The 18625-nt window shown below is 51.3% G+C and overlaps 1 protein-coding gene and 1 pseudogene across 1 annotated transcript in view; one reads left to right on the top strand and one right to left on the bottom strand.

Moving 5' to 3' along the window:
- Positions 1–214: 214 nt before the first annotated feature.
- On the bottom strand, positions 215–696 carry LOC105529818 (annotated as a pseudogene).
- An 8842-nt stretch (positions 697–9538) lies between these two features.
- The window catches only part of COL23A1 (collagen, type XXIII, alpha 1), a 108173-nt gene continuing 99086 nt past the window's right edge, over positions 9539–18625 (top strand). Inside the window, exons 1-5 of the mRNA XM_011967059.1 lie at positions 9539–9618; positions 10391–10468; positions 14469–14623; positions 16279–16383; positions 17490–17593. Coding sequence (XP_011822449.1) covers positions 9539–9618; positions 10391–10468; positions 14469–14623; positions 16279–16383; positions 17490–17593 — 522 coding nt within the window. The remainder of the gene's footprint in view (positions 9619–10390; positions 10469–14468; positions 14624–16278; positions 16384–17489; positions 17594–18625) is intronic.

Here is an 18625-nt window from a genome sequence, read left to right as displayed (position 1 = left end):
AAAAATGGTTTCAGCAAATATGAAAATAGAAAGTCCTGTTAGTTGTCCATTCATAATATGAGAAAAAAAAGAGATGATACATTCCTCTATAGAAAAAGTGGGTTTAGAGACCAGTTCTGGCAGTATTTCACCTGGTAAAGTATCAAAAGGTCTAATAAGCAGGCCCCTTGCTCAGGGAAAAAAATGATTTCAATGTGTTTCTCTTCCGAATTGCTCAGTAACTCCAAGTGATTTCCAGATTGGGCGGGGGGAGATCACTGGCCCTGAGTTCATCAAATTTAGATCTATCTTGAATAGGGACATTACAGAGCTCAAGACCATTTCTAACCCTGCACATCCGGTGGAGTCTGGAGTTAGAGACCACATGACCCAAGTCATCAGCTAAATGTACCAAGAGATTGAACTTTAGAGGACCATCTTCCTGGCAGATGTCTTGCCAATTACCAGGAAGAGATGAACCAAAAACTTCTTTAACGTAAGATTCCAAACGGCCCTGGAGATCTCCAGGTGGTGAGTATCCTCAGCTTCGTGAGGGTGCAACACCAGGATAGGTTTCTCTTTCACCTCTTCTACTGCCTCAGCAACCTCTAGCACTTTCTCTTTTCTGGATCGAGACCAAAGTTCTCTACGTGTTGCCCCTGAGACTGTCCACATGAAGACTCCTCTGGTAATGCCAGACACAGGTCGCTCCGCCATCTTCGATGAGATCCACGGGCCTGAGCTACAGCGATCTTAATAAAGAGAAAGTTGGGAACTTTCTGGAGGCAGTGGGCCTACAGTCGGCCCTCTGTTTCAATAGGTTCTGTGTCTCTGGTTTCAACCAACTGTAGATCAAACATATTAGGGAAAAATGGGTAGTTGTATCTGCATTAAACACGGACGTTTCTTTTTTTTTTTTCTTTTTTGAGACAGTCTCGCTCTGTCGCCCAGGCTGGAGTGCAGCGACATGATGTCGGCTCACTGCAACCTCCGCCTCCCAGGTTCAAACGATTCTCCTGCCTCAGCGTCCTGTGTAGCTGGGACTACAGGGGTATGCCACCAGACCTGGCTAATTTTTGTAATTTTAGTAGAGACGGGGTTTCACCATATTGGTCAGGCTGGTCTCGAACTCCTAACCTCAGGTGATCGACCTGCCTTGGCCTCCCAAAGTGCTGGGATTACAGGCGTGAGCCACCACACCCGGCCACAGACCTTTCTTCTTGCCATTATTCCCTAAACAGCTGTGTAAAATACAGTGTAACAGCTGTTTACATAGCATTTGCATTGATTAGGTATCAAAATCTAGAGACAATTTGAAGATGTGTGTAGGTTATGTGCAAATACATCATCATCTTCTGTAAGGGACTTGAGCATCCATGGATTTTGGTATCTTTTGGGGGTGCTGGAACCAATCCCCCACAGATACCAAGGGATGACCATACTTACATTACTGCATAATAAAACCAGTTTCTACATGTTCATTTCTTTTCTAAACGTTCAAGTGATGGGCACAATGTAAAAATTAGGAATAGACAGCTGTCTTGGACTTTTGGAGAAGAGAGAAATTTAGGTTGAGAATGGTCTTTTAAAAAACATTTTAGGCTGGGTGCAGTGGCTCACGCCTGTAATCCCAGCACTTTGGGAGGCCAAGGTGGGCAGATCACAAGGTCAGAAGATTGAGACCATTATGGCCAACATGGTGAAACCCCATCTCTACTAAAAATACAAAAATTAGCCAGGTGTGTTTGCGTGCTGCTGTAGTCCCAGCTACTCAGGAGACTGAGACAGGAGAACTGCTTGAACCCAGGAGACAGAGGTTGCAGTGAGCCAAGATCGTGCCACTGCACTCTAGCCTGGGTGACAAGAGCAAGACTCTGTCTCAAAAAAAAAATTATAATGGAAAAATTCAGATGTTTGCACAAGCAAAATAGTGTAATGAACTCCCATGCATGGACCCCACACCCAGCTTCAAGAAATTTCAGCTGTATCCCATCCACACCCCCTTCCCCTTCATTCCTCTGATTGATGACTCAGTCGTCTTTCTTCTAAAAAGCCTGTAGCCGGATTTTGGCTTCTATCCAATCAACAGTCTTTGTCTTTTTACCGACAAGTTTATGGTTTCAGCTGTGCCCTGCCTTTTCTAGGTTTCTTGGTTAATCCTTTCTTTTTATAAATAAAAATGTTATCCATATGTTCCTCGGTCACATGACTGCTCCCTCACATCCCTGGATCTCCCCTCCACCCAGTCCCCATCCTATCACTCTCTCTTTCTCTTCTGGATCTTAGCTAATTGATGGGGGTGGAGGTGGGGAACAGTCTTCACTTCGGAATCTGATCACCCTTTGATCTTCTCGTGTCTTGAACCATGTGCTGATCCCGAGTGTTTCCCACGTGGGTCTTTACGTGGCCAATCTCTAGGGCCTCCTGTGTTTGAGAATGTATTGGTCCTGCCCTCACACTTGGATGACAGTTGGCTGGATGTAAAGTTCAGGGTACAAAGTTCAGTACTCAAAACCTCAGTGCTCACTTCAGTACTCACAACTGTTACTCCTCCCCTGTGGCCTTACAGTCCGCGTGGCTGTCGGAAAGTGTGGCTCTGTCCGAGTCTTGCTCCCTCGTCAGGTTCTCTGCTCTCTGGGGACTTTTAGGCGTCTCTCTATCTCTGATAGTCTGAAATTTCACTCGAATGTGTTGCAGTATGGATCTTTTCTTACTTCTGTTTGCAATTCTGTGGGCCTTTTCTTTTTTTCTTTTTTGACAAGAATGAGACTTTAATCAGTTTGAAGTGGAGTTTATAACACCAAGAGATAAAGGGTTTTTTTTTTTTTTTTTTTTTTTTTTTTGGAGATGGAGTCTCGCTCTGTCGCCCAGGCGGGAGTGCAGTGGCGTGATCTCGGCTCACTGCAAGCTCCGCCTCCTGGGTTCACGCCATTCTCCTGCCTCAGCCTCCCGAGTAGCTGGGACTACAGGCGCCCGCCACCTCGCCTGGCTAGTTTTTTGTATTTTTTAGTAGAGACGGGGTTTCACCGTGTTAGCCAGGATGGTCTCGATCTCCTGACCTCGTGATCCTCCCGTCTCGGCCTCCCAAAGTGCTGGGATTACAAGCATGAGTCACTGCGCCCGGCCAAGAGATAAAGGGTTGTTAACAAACACAATAGCAAATGGACATCTGATGGGGATGAGGCATTATCCTGTACACATCATATTGGTATTTTTGTGTATCCGCCATGCATAGCATGTACACACAGAGCCACTGCTGCACAGTACACGGGTATCTGAAGAGGCTGAATCAGAGTTAACAGACTGAAATTGTTTAGTATAGATATTCTAGTTGAAAACAGGTTGAACTTTTGAACCGGCAGGTAGAAGGCAACTCTGCCAAACACTGCAGCTAAAGCCCCCACTTGAGCGCACGATTCCATCCCTTCCGTCTGGGTGCAGGACACAGTAACCGTACTTGAAGGTAAGCGAGGCACTCTGTGGCAACCACAGCCATCGTTATGAACATATTGCACACAATTTCTAGAACTAAACATTTAACTTGTGCCCTGCTTTTATTTCTTAAAGCTGAAACATTCAGTGCTGCCGGTAAACCCCACTTAAGTTTATAACCTGTGCCACAGCAAAGAATGGTGATGCTACTTATTCAGCTACCCTGTTAGAAGTATGGCAGGCACGTTCAAGAGGAACTACAAAGGACTTGGGATGGTAGAGGGCCCAGTTGTAAGCTTTCTCAAAAGTGATGCTTTCAAGTAACTTCAGACATGTAAGCTGCTGCGCATCAAAAAAGTCTAAGAAAACATTCCAGAAACTCAGAGATTACCTATGGAATGCATTTCAGGCTAATTATGAATACTGCCATAAATACAGTTTCAATTAGGACTCAAAAACTTTTCAGTCATAGCAATTCTTGTCAAATTCTATGGGGATGGTAGCTGAACTAAAGTAAGGAGAGTACGTATAATATATATTTTTATATATATAATATATAAAATGCCATTTTTCCATTTCCAGTGACTACACCATAAAATGTAATCAGGGCTTCTCAAACCCATTGACACATTCGAAATCAAAACTCTCATTCAGACCTTCATTCCAAAGGAAAAATAATAACAGCACGCAAGCCTCTCTGGGCCTTTTCAGTCTGAGATCCTTCATCTTTCTTTAATTCTAGAAATCGACCTCTATCGTTTCCCGCCATCATTATCATGTTCTCATAGGTACTACTGTCAGTCTCTGTACTACATTGTAATACAGCCTGGTTTCTTGTTTAATAAAAACAATAGAAAAATAGGGACCCTCAAGGAGGAGAGGGCTGAGAATCGTTGGCACATCACAAGCCATCTTCCTTTTTTAAAATACATTAATTGTTCTGAAAGCCTGCCCTGTCCGAGCTTGGAGTACGGATTTTCTCTTCTCTGCTCACCTCTGTCCCGCGTGGAGGTTTTGCTTTGCACATCAGGGTTTTCCAGCGTAGGAGGACAAGGCCTGTCCAGGTCACACGGCTAGATGTGGGGCAGTGATGGGGTTTGCACCTCAGCCCTCCTGACTCCACTGTTAAGGCTTATTTATTTATTGATTGATTGATTGATTGAGACAGAGTCTCACTCTGTTGCCCAGACTGGAGTTCAGTGACATGATCTCAGGTCACTGCAGCCTCTGCCTCCCAGGTTCGAGCAATTCTCATGCCTCAGCCTCCTGAGTAGCTGGGATTACCAGCACGCCACCAAGCCCAGCTAATTTTTTTTGTTTGTATTTTTAGTAGAGATGGGGTCTCACTGCATTGGCCAGGCTGGTTTCAAACTCCTGACCTCAAGTGATCCGCCCGCCTCAGCCTCCCGAAGCGCTGGGATTACAGGCATGAGCCACCGCGCCCGGCCTCGAGGCTCTTTAATTGCCAAGGGACTCCTGGGGTGGAAGTGCTTTGATTCCTTTGCTGAACCCCTTCTGCGGAGGGCTGCAGTTCCCACATGGCCCGTGATGGAGGAATATTTGCACTTAGGGCAGAGTCTCCCCACCTGATGCTCCAGCAGGTCTGGGATGGGGACTGCCCTCTGGCCAGGTGACAGCTGGTTACAGTTCACTATGTGGAATCGCTGGCACCAAGATGGTTTCCTGGCATCCTTTTTCTCAGGGCACAACACCCCTCCTGCATTGATGATCCCGAGTCTCTTTGCTCCGTGTCTTCACCCACCCGGCCTTCACTCATCCGAAGGTAGCCTCAGAGGCTGGCAGGGGCAGTCTGGGCCATGGCTCAAAGGCTCCCTTGATACCTGCAGGTTTCCTGGGTGGAGACACAGCCTGTTGCTCTGGGTTGAGCTTCTCTGGGTTGAGCGATGTCCCATTTCCCAGGTCCCACCGGCCAGAGCATCTGAGGCTCCCTGAGGGTTTGGCAGCTTCACTGTATCCAGAGTGAGACGCAAATGCAGTGAGACTGGAAGTTTAATTTCTTGGATGTGGCAGCTCCCACGCCGCCCCCAGACCTGTGCTGTGCCAGGTGCGGCTAGTTATGCAGGATGTGCCTGTAACTGCGCCCGCGGGGTATGGGGCATGGCACATGTGCCACACCTTGTCCCGTAAATGGATGTGAGACCCCCGAACAGCCCCAGGGATGCCACAAGGCAGGTGTTGTTAACAAATATTGACAGGGCACCTACTGTGTGCCCGGCTCAGAGCTGGGCACTGAGGAGATGATAACACAGCAAATAGCGGTTCCCCTGCCATGGAGCTTCCCTTGTGGTTAGAGGAGACAGGCAGTAAATGAGGGTTTCACAGGTCCAAAGGTCGGTGTGTTACGAAAAAAGGGAGGCAGGTGAGGGCAGTCTCGAGTGCCGGGTGAGAGTGAGGGTGGCAGTTTGCCATGAGAAGGTGGCATGTGAGCAAAGATGTGAAGGAAGTGAGGGGCTCGCCAGGTGGCTGTTTGGAGGAAGACAGTCTCCAGAAACAGGAACCGCCAGTGGTCAGGTCCTGAGGTGGGCGGGCTGCCGGCTGCTGCAGGAGCGGCAGAGACGACTGTGGCTGAAACGGGGATGAGGGAGAGAGGTGAGTGGGAGACCAGGTCAGGGACCAGGGGCCCAGGTCCACCAGCAGATCGGGGGCAGCCTGGGGGCAGGTAGGCAGGCCACACCTGAGACCATGTGCTGGCTCCCCAGCCTCTTCCAGCCTCACCCACCCGGGGCCCAGGGCAAAGCCCAAGGCAGAGCCGTCTGTGGAAAACATCTGCCTCCCCACCCTTGTCATGTTTAGTTGTAGATTTTGAAAGCGAAACCTTCACTGGGGTCCCCTTTGCTCAGGTCAGAAGAGCCAGGCTAGCCGAGCCCTTCCTTCTGTGTTCTGGGATACCCGATTGGAGCAGGGGTCTGGGAGAGGGGCCACTGAAGTGTGCCCTGCATGGGAGGCCTCAGCTCAGGGAGGCTGAAGGAAGTGACCAACCTGTCTCGGGTTCCTCAGCCGAGGTTCTTATTCTCCTTGTAAAGACCAGACGGGGGTCAGGCGTGGTGGCACGCACCTGTGGTCCCAGCTAGTCCAGAAGCTGAGGCGGGAGAATGGCTGGAGCCCGGAAGTTCAAGGCTGAAGTGAGCTCATCACACTACTGTGATCAGTCTGAGTGACAGAGACCCTGTCTCAATAAACTTTTTAAAAAAGAAGACCTAGTGGGGCAGGCACTGGACAGGGAGTGGGGGACGCAGCCAGGCTCTGCTCCACCATCAGGAGCCATGTGGCCCAGAAAAGGTCAGCCCAGTTGTCTCAGCTCAAGGGACTCAGTTTCTCCATCGTCATAATGGGGGAAATAGAGCTGGCGAGTATGGTCAGTATGAGGTCTAAACCGGTTGATTTCTGCCTGGCGGGACAGCCACCCCTGCGGGGTATGACCTTGAGCCCCAAGCCCGTGCACATCAGCCATGCTGCCTGGCCTCACACTTCATGCAAAGAGAACAACAGCATGGCTTTCTGGATGGAAACTGGGAGCACCATTTCAGAAAAGCCAGGCCTTGCTCCTGCCCACCTCCATTCCGGTGACCAGACTCCCTCACTGCCCCTGGGAGGGCCGAGGACCGGAAGCCCTGGTGACCAGACTGCCTCACTGCCCCTGGGAGGGCCGAGGACCGGAAGCCCCGGTGTCCAGACTCCCTCACTGCCCCTGGGAGGGCCGAGGACCGGAAGCCCCGGTGTCCAGACTCCCTCACTGCCCCTGGGAGGGCGTGTCCAGACTCCCTCACTGCCCCTGGGAGGGCCCAGGACCGGAAGCCCCGGTGACCAGACTCCCTCACTGCCCCTGGGAGGGCTGAGGACCAGAAGCCCCGGTGTCCAGTCCCTCACTGCCCCTGGGAGGGCTGAGGACCGGAAGCCCCGGTGTCCAGTCCCTCACTGCCCCTGGGAGGGCCGAGGACCGGAAGCCCCGGTGTCCAGATCCCTCACTGCCCCTGGGAGGGCCGAGGACCGGAAGCCCCGATGTCCAGTCTGCCATCAGCCAAACACATGCAGAGCCTTGATGGGTATTTCACATGTGCCCTGTGACCATCAGCTTCTGCAGAGAGAACTTAGGCCACTCCCGACCTCTGCATCAGCCCCTGGATTTTGGCAAGATTCCTAGACGATTTGCATGCACCAAGGATTTGAGAAGCTCTGACCCAACGGAGCAGCCCACACTGTGGGCCTCAGATCCTTCAAGACCAGAGTGTAGCTGGAGTCGTGGTGTGGGGCTGGGCTCCTCAGTCTCTAAGGTAAAAGCAGAAGTGAACGTTAATTGCCAAGGAGACCAGCTTTTATTTGCCTTTCTACCCCTCCTGCCCCGGAGCCACCAGCAAAGCTGTTCTGACGCACGCTTCTTGGCAGACGGCTTTTCTTACCTGAGCACGGTTTTTGGTGAGGCTTATTGCTGGTCAGAGAGGTGTCCTTGTCTCTGCCAGGCCTGTCGCTGCGGCAGGCTCCCTGCCTAGGAACTTTCATCGGTGCATTCCTCATAAGAACACTGTGAGGAGGGAGTGTGATGCCCATCCCATGGCTAAACATGTGAGATGCCCCAGGTCAAACAGCTAGGGACAGGCAACACCAGAATTCATCGCCCTAACCCATCCATTCATTCATCATTGACCCCTCATCCCTCTACTCATCTCTTCATCCCCCAACAGCCACCCACCACCCACCCATCCTGCCACCTAATCATAAGTCATTGTTACAGAATCACATTTTGGGTGGGATTTTTATTCTTGCGTAAGACAAAAATTTTACATGTTCCAAATCACTCCTGAAAATCCCTCAGGTTACCCATGAAACCCAGGAATGCTTCATCTCTCTGCCAGCCCCACAGAGCCAGTGTTTGCTCCAGCGCTGGGGAAAAGCAGCGAGAGCTGACATTCAGGAGCCCTTGAGTTCAAGAACATCCTTATCACCAAACTCCAGAACTCAGCCGGAGGCTCCCACTCCATACAGGGCCGTGGGAACTGAGGCCCACTGAGGGGCCAGCAGATTCACGTCCCCCCACTCATGTCTGCTCCAGTGCATAAAGGAACAGATCCTCAGTGCTTACATCATTTTTCTTATTTTCCCGCACACATGCCAGCTGGCTGTGGGATCAGTGAGAATGCCTCTACACCGCACAGCCAAGGGCGGGCTCACTCCCACGCCATCCCCTCACGGCCTCAGCGGCCTGCTTGTCGGTGCAGGATCTGAGGCTGTAATAACAGGAGCACAATGCCTTGACCAAGGGAGGTATTTTTCCTGCTCTGCTCTGCTCTGAGGTTTAAGGATCTCTATTCGGGAGCCTTAGCGCAGAGGGACAGAACGTATTGGATGGCGCAGGGCCAGAGAAGGCTTTCAGGATGGCAGAGGCTTGAGGAACACACACCCTGTAGAGATAATTCTGGAAACTGTGGCCGTGGCTTTGCCTGTCCATCTCTTAGGAGGTTTTGTGAGGAGTGGTTGGGTTTGTTCTGTATGGTCCCAAGGATCCGGACGAGTGCTGAGTGGACCTTAGGCGATGGGTTTTAGTTCAGTGGAGGAAGAGCTTTCTAGTAGGCAGAGCTATCCAAAGACAGTGTGAACCTCTCTTTGAGGCAGTGAGCTCCCAGTCAGGGGAAGTGTTCAAGGGGAGGACGCAAGCACTTCTCTGGAGGCTGGGAAGGAGTTCCTAAAGCAGGAGCAGTGAATTCGTGACCCACAGGCTCACGCAGCCCTGAGCTTCTGTTTCCAAGCCCTAAGATGTGTTGTTGATAGAGACAAGGCTCAGCCCGGCTCTGGCCTTCATTCAGCTGTCATAGTCTCATCAGGTATAAACGTAATTTAGACAGATTCCTGTTAAGCCAGAAGGAAAAAGAGGCAGAGGATCCCCCTTGTGTGGGCACTTGGTCCCCCTCTTTTCTGACGCCCTGGATCTGCATATCCTCAGCTGCTCTCTGTTCCCCAGGAGCCCCGTTAACCAAATCATCTGGAGTTTAAGTACATGGTTCCCACCAAACACAAGCTGACTTCTCTACCTGGTGTTGGCCAGTGACTCAGGAGCAGCCCCAGTTCTTGGGGGAGCAGCCTGCTGCACTGCTGTCATTAAAGGGCTTCCAGGATGACGGCAGCGGGCCCCAGCTTGCACCCGCGCCACAGCACCACGCTCTTTGCGGGAAGGCAGTCCTTGCTGCGAGTCCTGTGGGCTGCGGGAGAGGAATTAGCACCTGCTGTCCCTGGGGCATCGCTCTGGGGGCTTGACCAGCCTTTGCTATCTCACTAGGCCCTCTGGACTGTGCCCTCTGGACTTCCTGGAGATCAGGCCCTGAGACTGACACTGTCCCTCTCTGGCCAGCCTGGTTCTGAGGTGGGTCTGTCTGACTGTGCCATCTATGCTCTCTGCCTGGGTCCCTGGCAGGGCGCAAGGGACTTTCAGAAGCACCGTCAGGTGCTGATACCAAAAAGTCATGGCTAACAGCGTGGACCCTGGAGTCAGACTGCCTAGGTCAGTTCCCCTGCCCATACTCCCAAGATGTGTGGCCTGAAGTACAGCACGCCGGTTTCTCAGCTTGCTCTAACATGGGGATACCAGTGGCTGCCCCTTCACGGAGCTGTCGGGAGCCTGGGTGAAATGATACATGCAAAACACAGCACCTGGCATGAGGTCACTGCTCCATAAATGTCAGGCATTATAATTTTAACAAGAATAATAAAAATGTATAAACATTGTATAATATAGTCATAAAATATAATAATGATTAAAATTATTATCATCATTTTTTTTACTTATGACCCCATGAGCCTGTTTCCATCACCAGACGCTAATGGTGGACAGCGAGTGATGCTTTTGTGCCAAGAAGACAGTGGGGTCTGTGGAGCAGCCTCAGTCTCTGGGCACAGAGGAAGCCTGCCATCCTGGATGGCGGGAGAACAGCGGCTCCTGAGTGTCCCCCACCTCCTACCCGCTCTACAGCTCCTCCTCGAGGCTGGCAGAGCCCACCTACCACCAGGGCGGGGAGTCTGGCCCTGGAAGGACGCGCTCCCTAACCCTGTACCCCACTCCCTCTCTCTGTCTTTCCACCCACCCTGGATGTGTGGAGAGCCTGGCAGTCAGCCCAGTTTCTGAAAGGTCTCATGTGTTTGAATTCACTCCAATTTATGGAACCGATTTTAAAACGAAGGAGCGGTGACGTCTGGACTGTGCCATTAGGGCCTGCCTCCAGAGTGGAAAGGTGGCTGAAATCTGTCGGTTTACAAAACGCGCCAACTCCCACGGGAACCTCTGCCCCTTCCCGGGGTCTGGCCGGGGATCACCGGGACAGGAACACGCATGCTCTCCTTGCCCTCGCACACGGGTCTCTGCGCTCCGGCGAGTGCCCGCAGCCCGTGGGGCGGATGGCTCCACACTCAGACCCCTCTCAGATGGGCGAGGCCGGCCTGGCGCGATGTGTCGCGGCCCACACATGCTACTTCCACGCTGCACATCCCTGATGTCCTCTGCAGGCCTCCCTCCTGTGGGAAATCGAATCCCAGTAGGGCACAGGGACAGACTGGAGAGAGCTGCGTGATTCCTGTTTCTGCCGCTCTGAGCAGCTCGCTGGCTCTGCGGGAGAAGTATATTTATTCGACGCAAGTGCAAACCACGCCTCAGCATAACGGAGGCCTTGGAAAACCAGCTGCACGAAAGCTGCACTTGTTTCAGCTCTGCCTTTTTTTTTTCTTTTCCTCCTACCCTCTTAGGAGAGCCAGTTTTCCCTCCTTTTAATTTTTGTTGTTAAAAGCACCATTAAGTCCGAGCTGAAGCAGATTGTTCTGCCAAAAGGAAGACGAACTATTAGCTGGATTCTTTTTTTAAATTATTGAAGTGAAATTCACATCGCGCAAAATTAACCAGTTTAATGGAACGTTTCAGTGGGGTTTAGTCCATTCATAGTGTCGCACCACCATCACCTGTATCTAGTTCCAAAACATTTCAGCACCCAAAAGGATACTCCTCCCCACTAAGCAGTGGCTCTCCCCATCCTCTGCGTGACAACCACCAGTCTGTGCTGTCTCTGATTGACCTATTCTGCACCTGTCATATAAATGGAATCACGCAATCTGAGGCCTTCTGTGCCTGGCTTCATTCACTTAGCACAGTGCTCTCAGGGTTTATCCATGTCATAGCTTGTATCTGTACTCCATTCCTTTTGATGGCTGAATAATATTCCATTGTATGGATATACCATGTTTTGTTTACCCATTCATCGGGTGATGGCCATCTGGGTTGTTTCTACCTTTCGGCTACTGTGAATAATGCTGCTAGGAACATTCATGTACAAGTACTTGTTTGAATACTTGTTTTCAGCTATTTTGAGTATATACCTAGCAGCGGAATTGCTGGGTCATATGGTAACTCTGTGTTTAGCTTTTTGAGAAACATCCGAATTCTTTTAGATGTTATTGAACACCTAGTGTGTGTGCCAGCCTGTGCCAGGTTCTGACTTCACCCTCCTCAGAGCCCCAAAACTCTAGGCTTCCCTTGGGCAAACCTGGCTTATTCCACTCATGCTAAAGAGGGCTTCTTCATCCCCATTACCTGCCACTTGGATAAGTCAAAATGAACCTCAGAAACAGACACCGAACACAGCCACCTGAAAGCTGGCCAGAGAGCAGGGCTGTTTGCATTTCCCCAATCCTTTGGAATTCTTTGCAAAGACATGGTAGATCAATTCTAGCTCAAATATAGCAAGCAAACTGGCATTTTGCAAGAACTTTGCCAATGATCGCAGTGTCCAAATGGAAGTTCCTAGACCTAGGAGCTTGCTGCAGGTCTTCCTCCTTGATTTGTCCGTCTATGCTGAAAGCAGGCAAGGTGGAAACTCCTTTTTAATCTCTCCTCTCCATAGGGAGATACCGAAACTGCAGTCTCTATATGGCTGGAAGGACTGGCATATTCTAGCACAAGGGTCTCCAGATACACATGGACCAGGCCACCTGCCCTGGCTCAGTTTCAAGAAGGAATATCTGGTACATGCCCAGATACTGCGTATTCAGCTCAGGAAATAAGCAGGCAGTCATGTGATCTAAGCCGCTGACATCTTTTTGTCTTCCTTATTCCTTCTCCCTGCGCAGGGGGAACGCTCTTCCTATGGGACTGGATTAAAATTCAGTTATGCCTCTTGAAATTGCTGGTTACCAGGAGGTAACAGAAAGCCCTTCCATCACTTTAAATCCCAGAACCCACTTGTGATTTGTAAATTATGTTATCTACTGCAAAATTATTATGAACACATAATTTTCCCTCAAAGATCTGAGTGGCTAGAGGGTTTAAAGTGTAGCATTCCTGTGAAATCCCACCTTTCATTTTAATTGGGAAACATTGCTTCTGAACACACCCCCTTGGTTGGTGCATCAGGGCAGGCCCACCTCAACTTCCGGTTACTGTGTTCAGTCTGTGGCCCTGAGCCGCTCTGAGACTTCCCACTTGCCAGGTCCCCAGCCTTCGGGCTGCTCTTAGGGATGCCTGTGGTCTCCACCTCTGGAGGAAACCCTTCATGCCTTGAACAGAATGTTGGAACATGCTCAGCCCCATCCAAGTCTGGGATGTGGGGGAGGAACAGGCTATGTGGTCAGCTGCCTGGATCTGAGGATCTCACCTCATTACCTACTAAGTGTGTGACACTAAGAAGGCCACCTCTTTGGGCCCTGTCATCTTACCTATAAAATTACTAATCATATTCCCACCTCCTGAGACTTGGCAGAAACACGTGCGTCAACATATGTGAACATACCCAGACTACACCAGATGCTTGGTACGTGTCATCTAGTGGGACTTAATGCTGCTGTCTTTAAGTGCAGATGGCAGGTAGGTGACAAGACCCACATAGGTAATTTTCTTGGGAAGTGTCTCTCCCTTGAGATTTCCCATGTGTAAGAGAACACACAACTTGGGGAAATCAAACCATGGGTGCCGCTAGGTAATGCTCCCAGCAGGAAGCCTTCGCATGTGCATGCAGTAATCACCGAGTTATGGTCCTCTTTGAAATGCTAATGTGGACTTGTTCCCTTGAGCTCATTTCATCTGGGGAGCCAGAGGCACCAAGAGGTTGGCTGGTGCCTCCTGGTGGCTCCCTTCCTGCCCCACAAACGGAAATCATTTCTTCTGGCAAAAGGACAGGATTGGCTTCAGGGCCGTGGGCTCGATTCAGGCACGTGCCTTGAGTGTGTCGTGAGACTGATCTCAGAGAATCATCACGGGTCTTCTTGCTGACGTGGAGACACCCAGCACTGTGCCAGGCACACAGTGGGAGTTTAATAAATGTGCGGTAAGGCTGCTTAGAGTCTGAGGAACTGAAATGCTTCACGGCCGCACTCCAGAGAGCAGGAGGGAGGCAAGTCTGCAGTGGAGGGCAGAGAAGACCGGGGTACCCTTAACCACAGCCTGAGGGCCTGGACATCCCCAGGGCATGGGGTGGAGAACAAGGAACTTGGCCACAACCTCTCCAGCTGCTCCCCTAAGGAGAAAGGCACAGGCATTTCCAAGATCGGGAAGGGGGACTGACCAGGGGCTCACGCATTGGATAGTGAGTCCAGCTGCCCCTTGGCTACCTTCACGGGCCCTGTCCAGGTTTGGGGACCCCATATCACTGAGACAGGAAGAATCCCTCTGCTGGGTTCCCTAAACTCACCCCCACACCCTGTTCTACCAGGATGGATGCTCTCAAGACCCTGGGAGCAGCCCACTTCCTCAGGGGGCCAGCCCACAGGCCAGGCTTGTTCTGCAGATGGATGTCCTCCCAGCCCTGGGCTGGGGGCACAGAGGCCCCGATGATCACCACCCAGGGTGAGGAACACTAGGATGGAAGGGTGTGCAGGGGACTGTGGGTGCCTCAAGACTGAAGCCTCAGGTGCAGGAGGCGGGGATGCATTTCACAAAGGGCTTGATCACCGGGACCAGGTCACACAGGCATGTTGCGAGGCAGAGGAGTGAGGACATGAAAGGGCGTGGCTGGGTGGGAAGGCAGCCTGGATAAGGGACAGAGAGAAGAACTGTGGGTCCCTGCATGCAGGGATGGCGAGGGAGGACGCTGGATTCATGCCAAGGGCCCTAAGTGCCATCTTCAAGAGCTGGAACCTAACCCTGCAGGCCATGGCTACAAAGGCAGCCACAGGCCGAACCCAGACTTGAAGGTGCTGGCCTTCCGGGGCTTTTTTGGCCTGCATGGTGTTTTTAAAATATGAGTCAAAAATGAAAAATAAGAGATATTTCGCATCAAAATCCCGATGTCTGGCTTCTCTTGAAAAATGGAAAAATCTGGAAACAGTCAGTTTTAACTATCTCGGAGCCGCTCCCTCTAGATAAGATATCCAGGGCACCACGGTCGCCCTACTCCTAGTGTCTCTCTGGCCTGGAAATTGAGCGCCAATCACCATTTACCATGAGGCTTGCATGCTTTTTTTCTAATAAAGGCGACTTGGAACCACATGTCTGTTAAAATGAAATATAGACCAAGTGGGCTGCTTTGTGATTTTTGCGAAACAAGTCTGTTTCTTGTGTCTGTGGAACCTGTGTATCTCTGTAGGCAGCGGACTTTGAAGCCCTGCCAGGGAGTCATTAAGGAGTTTGTCAGGATTTATAGCTGTAGACGGCAGAATCCACTCCAGCCAGTTTAAGCCAAAAGAAAAAAGGGTAGTGGGAGGTTATTCAGGGGTCCAGAGACCTCAGAGAACAGCGCTTCCAGGAATGGTTCCCAAGCTCTCCTGCCAGATCTGGAAGCTGCCCCCTAGCTGCTCGCTCAGGATCGTGCTCTGTCCCCACCCAGTTCTGCCGAATCTAAATCTCACTGGGACACCTCGGAGAGGTGGACTGTGAATCACACCTGCATCCTAGCAGCCAAGGCAGCAGGGAGATGTGCAGTCAGGGCTGGAAGGTGGGGCTTGCGCTGTGGAAAGCGTCCACATGTGGAGAGGGTGACCAAAAGCTGCAAACGGCCACTCCAAGCTCTGGAAAGGGAGGTAGCTTTGGTGTCTGGGGGTGTCACCAGTGGAGATCTAGCCACGCCACTCACTTTGCACCCTGGAGTAGTCCCGGAACAGGACCTTCACACCACCAGAAGGCTCTGAGTACACAGTATCAGGCCCAGCTCAGAGAAGGTGACCCCCAGTCTCCCAGCAACCCCAGAGCCTGGGATGGTCCTGGCTGGCTGGTCAGCCAGGCCTCCAGCAGCCTCCCGCAGCTGTGCCCACCCTCTAGCCAAGTGGCTTTGCTTGGCTTTTGCGTGCCTTCCTCCTGGCCTGGCCCTGCCAGCTGACTGCCCAGGCTGCCGGTCAGGACAGCTGTGTCACTATTTCGGAACTCTTTGTTCTGTTTGTGGAATTCAGAGGAAGCCTGTGCCAGCTAGGAGACTGGGCTCAGCTATTTCCCAGCAGCTGATAACAGCTGGGATTAAAAGATGAAAAACCCTGCACATGGCCCAGCCCTGCCTGTGACACAGAAGCCAGGCGCACATGTCCAAACTCAGACGCTCTGTGGTGTCTGCTCCTGCCCCACCCTCTTGTCGGTGGCTGCCTCTGTCCAGAGCCTTGCCCTGCTCCGCACCCTGCCCTGAGGGCCGCAGATTCCTCGGGGACCATTTGCAGGGCTCTGAGGCACCTGGCCAGGTGCTTGCTACAGGCAGGGTATCGTATGAGCCTCATAATAATCCAGAAGGCAAATGCCATGTTGTGACCAGTTTACAGATGGGGAAACTGAGCCTCAGGGAGTGTAGGTGGCTTGCTCAGGGCCATGCGGCAGGTGACTGGAGAGCTGGGATCCACCCAGGTGTGTTTGGCCTCAAAGCCTCCACTCTCCGTGACCTCACTTTCCTTTCTGATTTGCAGCTGCTGCAACTGCCTCTGCCAGATACACCCAGAAGGGTCATTTCTGCCTTCCAGGAGGTTCCTTTGACACAGAGCCTCCCCCAAGCCCCTCAAGCCAGTACCCCAGTAGGGAGCACAGCGTGACAGCGGAGGCAGTGCCTCTGCCAGCTTGCAACTTGGGGCCAGTCACTCCTTTTCTACTGGGCATTCGTGTTCTTATTTCATTTATTTGACCGATACTTATGAAGCTCCTACTATATGCCAGGCACTAGGAGATAAGAGAGACGAGGTTTATCCCGCTAAGAAGTCTGCATTCTAGCAGGATGGAAACATGCAGTGAGCCAGGACAGGATGTGACCGAGTGAAGGCGGGGCTTGTCTGGTGGGACTGCCGGAGAGGGCCTCCCTGATGAAGTGACATTGAGCTGAGACCTGAGTGACAAGAAGTAGCCAGGCTGGCGAGTGGGCAGGGCTTCCCAGGCACAGAGCCCCCCTGCCCCGAAGGAGGATTGCGGCACTGGGATGAAAGAGCAGAGAGGAGGTCCTAGTGGTTCACCGGATAGGGGGACCTGAAATGAGACCAGAGATGTAGTCAAGGGACAGACCAGACAGGGTCAGGCAGGCCAAGGTGAGGTGACTGGATCTTTTTTTTTTTTTCTGGAGGTGAGGTGGCTGGAGGGCAGTGGTGCAATCTTGCCTCACTGCAACCTCAAACTCCTCAGCTCCAGCTCTCCTTCTGCCTCAGCCTCCAAAGTAGCTGAGACTACAGGTGCACACCGTGTGTGTGTGTGTGTGTGTGTATATATGGTATTTTTTGTAGAGATCAGGTCTCACCATGTTGCCCAAGTTGGTCTTGAGCTCCTGGCCTCAAGTCATCCTCCCGCCTCGGCCTGTAAACTACTGGAATTACAGGCATGGGCCACCGCACCCAACCATGGCTGGATCTTTACCTGCGTGCAGAGGACGGCTTGAGATGGCTTGAACCAGTCAGGAGGGAGTAACACCACACAGGGTTGCTGTGAGGACTGAGCACCAAATAAGCTAAAAGAGCCAAAGCCGACAGGATGCAGCGTGTGTGTGAGCTGAGCCTTCTTCAATGGGCAGGAGACCCTAGGCCCTTCTCCGGCAGGGAAGGCAGCAGTCCCAGGGGCCCAGGGGCCCAGACTTTTCAGGGCAGAGGCCTGCAGGGAGCACCTCTCCACCCTGAGTACACTCCTTCCTGGGACCTTCCAGCCAGGGGACGCTACCCAGGCCTTCGCCTCCTGGATCTTTCCACTGATGGCTCCATCGTCACAGGGGATGAGGGCACCAGCGAGCAGGCCACTGGTAGCTTCCATGTGAGTCTTTTTTTTTTTTTTTTTTTTTTTTGATGCAGAATCTTGCTCTGTTACCCAGGCTGGAGTGCAGTGATACGACCTCAGCTCACTGCACCCTCCGCCTCCCAGGTTCAAGTGATTCTCCTGTCTCAGCCTCCTGAGTAGCTGGGACTACAGGTTCATGCCACCACGCCTGGCTAATATTTTGTATTTTTAGTAGAGACGGGGTTTCACCGTGTTAGCCAGAATGGTCTCGATCTCCTGACCTCATGATCTGCTCGCCTCAGCCTCCCAAAGTGCTGGGATTACAGGCGTGAGCCACCGTGCCTGGCCTATCATTTTTTCTTTAGAATCTATAGTCACTATATCAGTATAACTAGTATAAGGAGGTAGAATTACTTGATAGTTAAAAGCACAGACTCTGGACGTGGTCACCCTGGGGGTTCAATCCTGGTTGGGCCACCTGCCATCCATGTGATCAAAAGCAAGGTAACTTTTTACCTGTAAAATGGTCATGATAAGAACACTTATCTCATAGGGTTGTTAAAGGAGGTAACATATTTGGTGTAATAATGTTTTTTGATATATTAACTTTTAAGTTATTAACTAATTCTCTTTCTGGAACTGTTCTTTGTGGTATATTCTTTGAAGGAAAATGGGGCAGAGCAGGGAGTGGAACTGGTGGGGGAAAAAAAAACAAAAAGTGTCTTCCTAATTTGACACCCCCTAGATCCATTAAGAGAAGGATACCAGGGGATGTATTTTAAGCCAATAGCAAGGGAGGAATTGTCTCTGAGACAACTGATGGGCCCTGAAGAATAGAAAAGACTCTCTCCTTTCCGGAGAGAAAAGAAAGAAGCTGAGAGAAGTGTGTGTGTGTGTGTGTCTGAGTCACTGGAGAGAAGTCCAGACTTAATCAGAACCAAGCCCCTAAGAATAAGGGACAGCTCAGCAAAGGGGATATTCTATTAGTTATCTATTGCTCTGTAACAATTTACCCCAAAACTTAGTAGTCAAAGAAAACAAACTTTTATTATATCACAGTTTCAGGGG

The sequence above is a fragment of the Mandrillus leucophaeus genome, unplaced genomic scaffold (assembly GCF_000951045.1).
Source record: "Mandrillus leucophaeus isolate KB7577 unplaced genomic scaffold, Mleu.le_1.0 Scaffold782, whole genome shotgun sequence".
NCBI lineage: Eukaryota > Metazoa > Chordata > Mammalia > Primates > Cercopithecidae > Mandrillus > Mandrillus leucophaeus.
The sequence above is the reverse complement of the archived record's forward strand: the minus strand, read 5'-3'. Positions and strand labels throughout refer to the sequence as shown.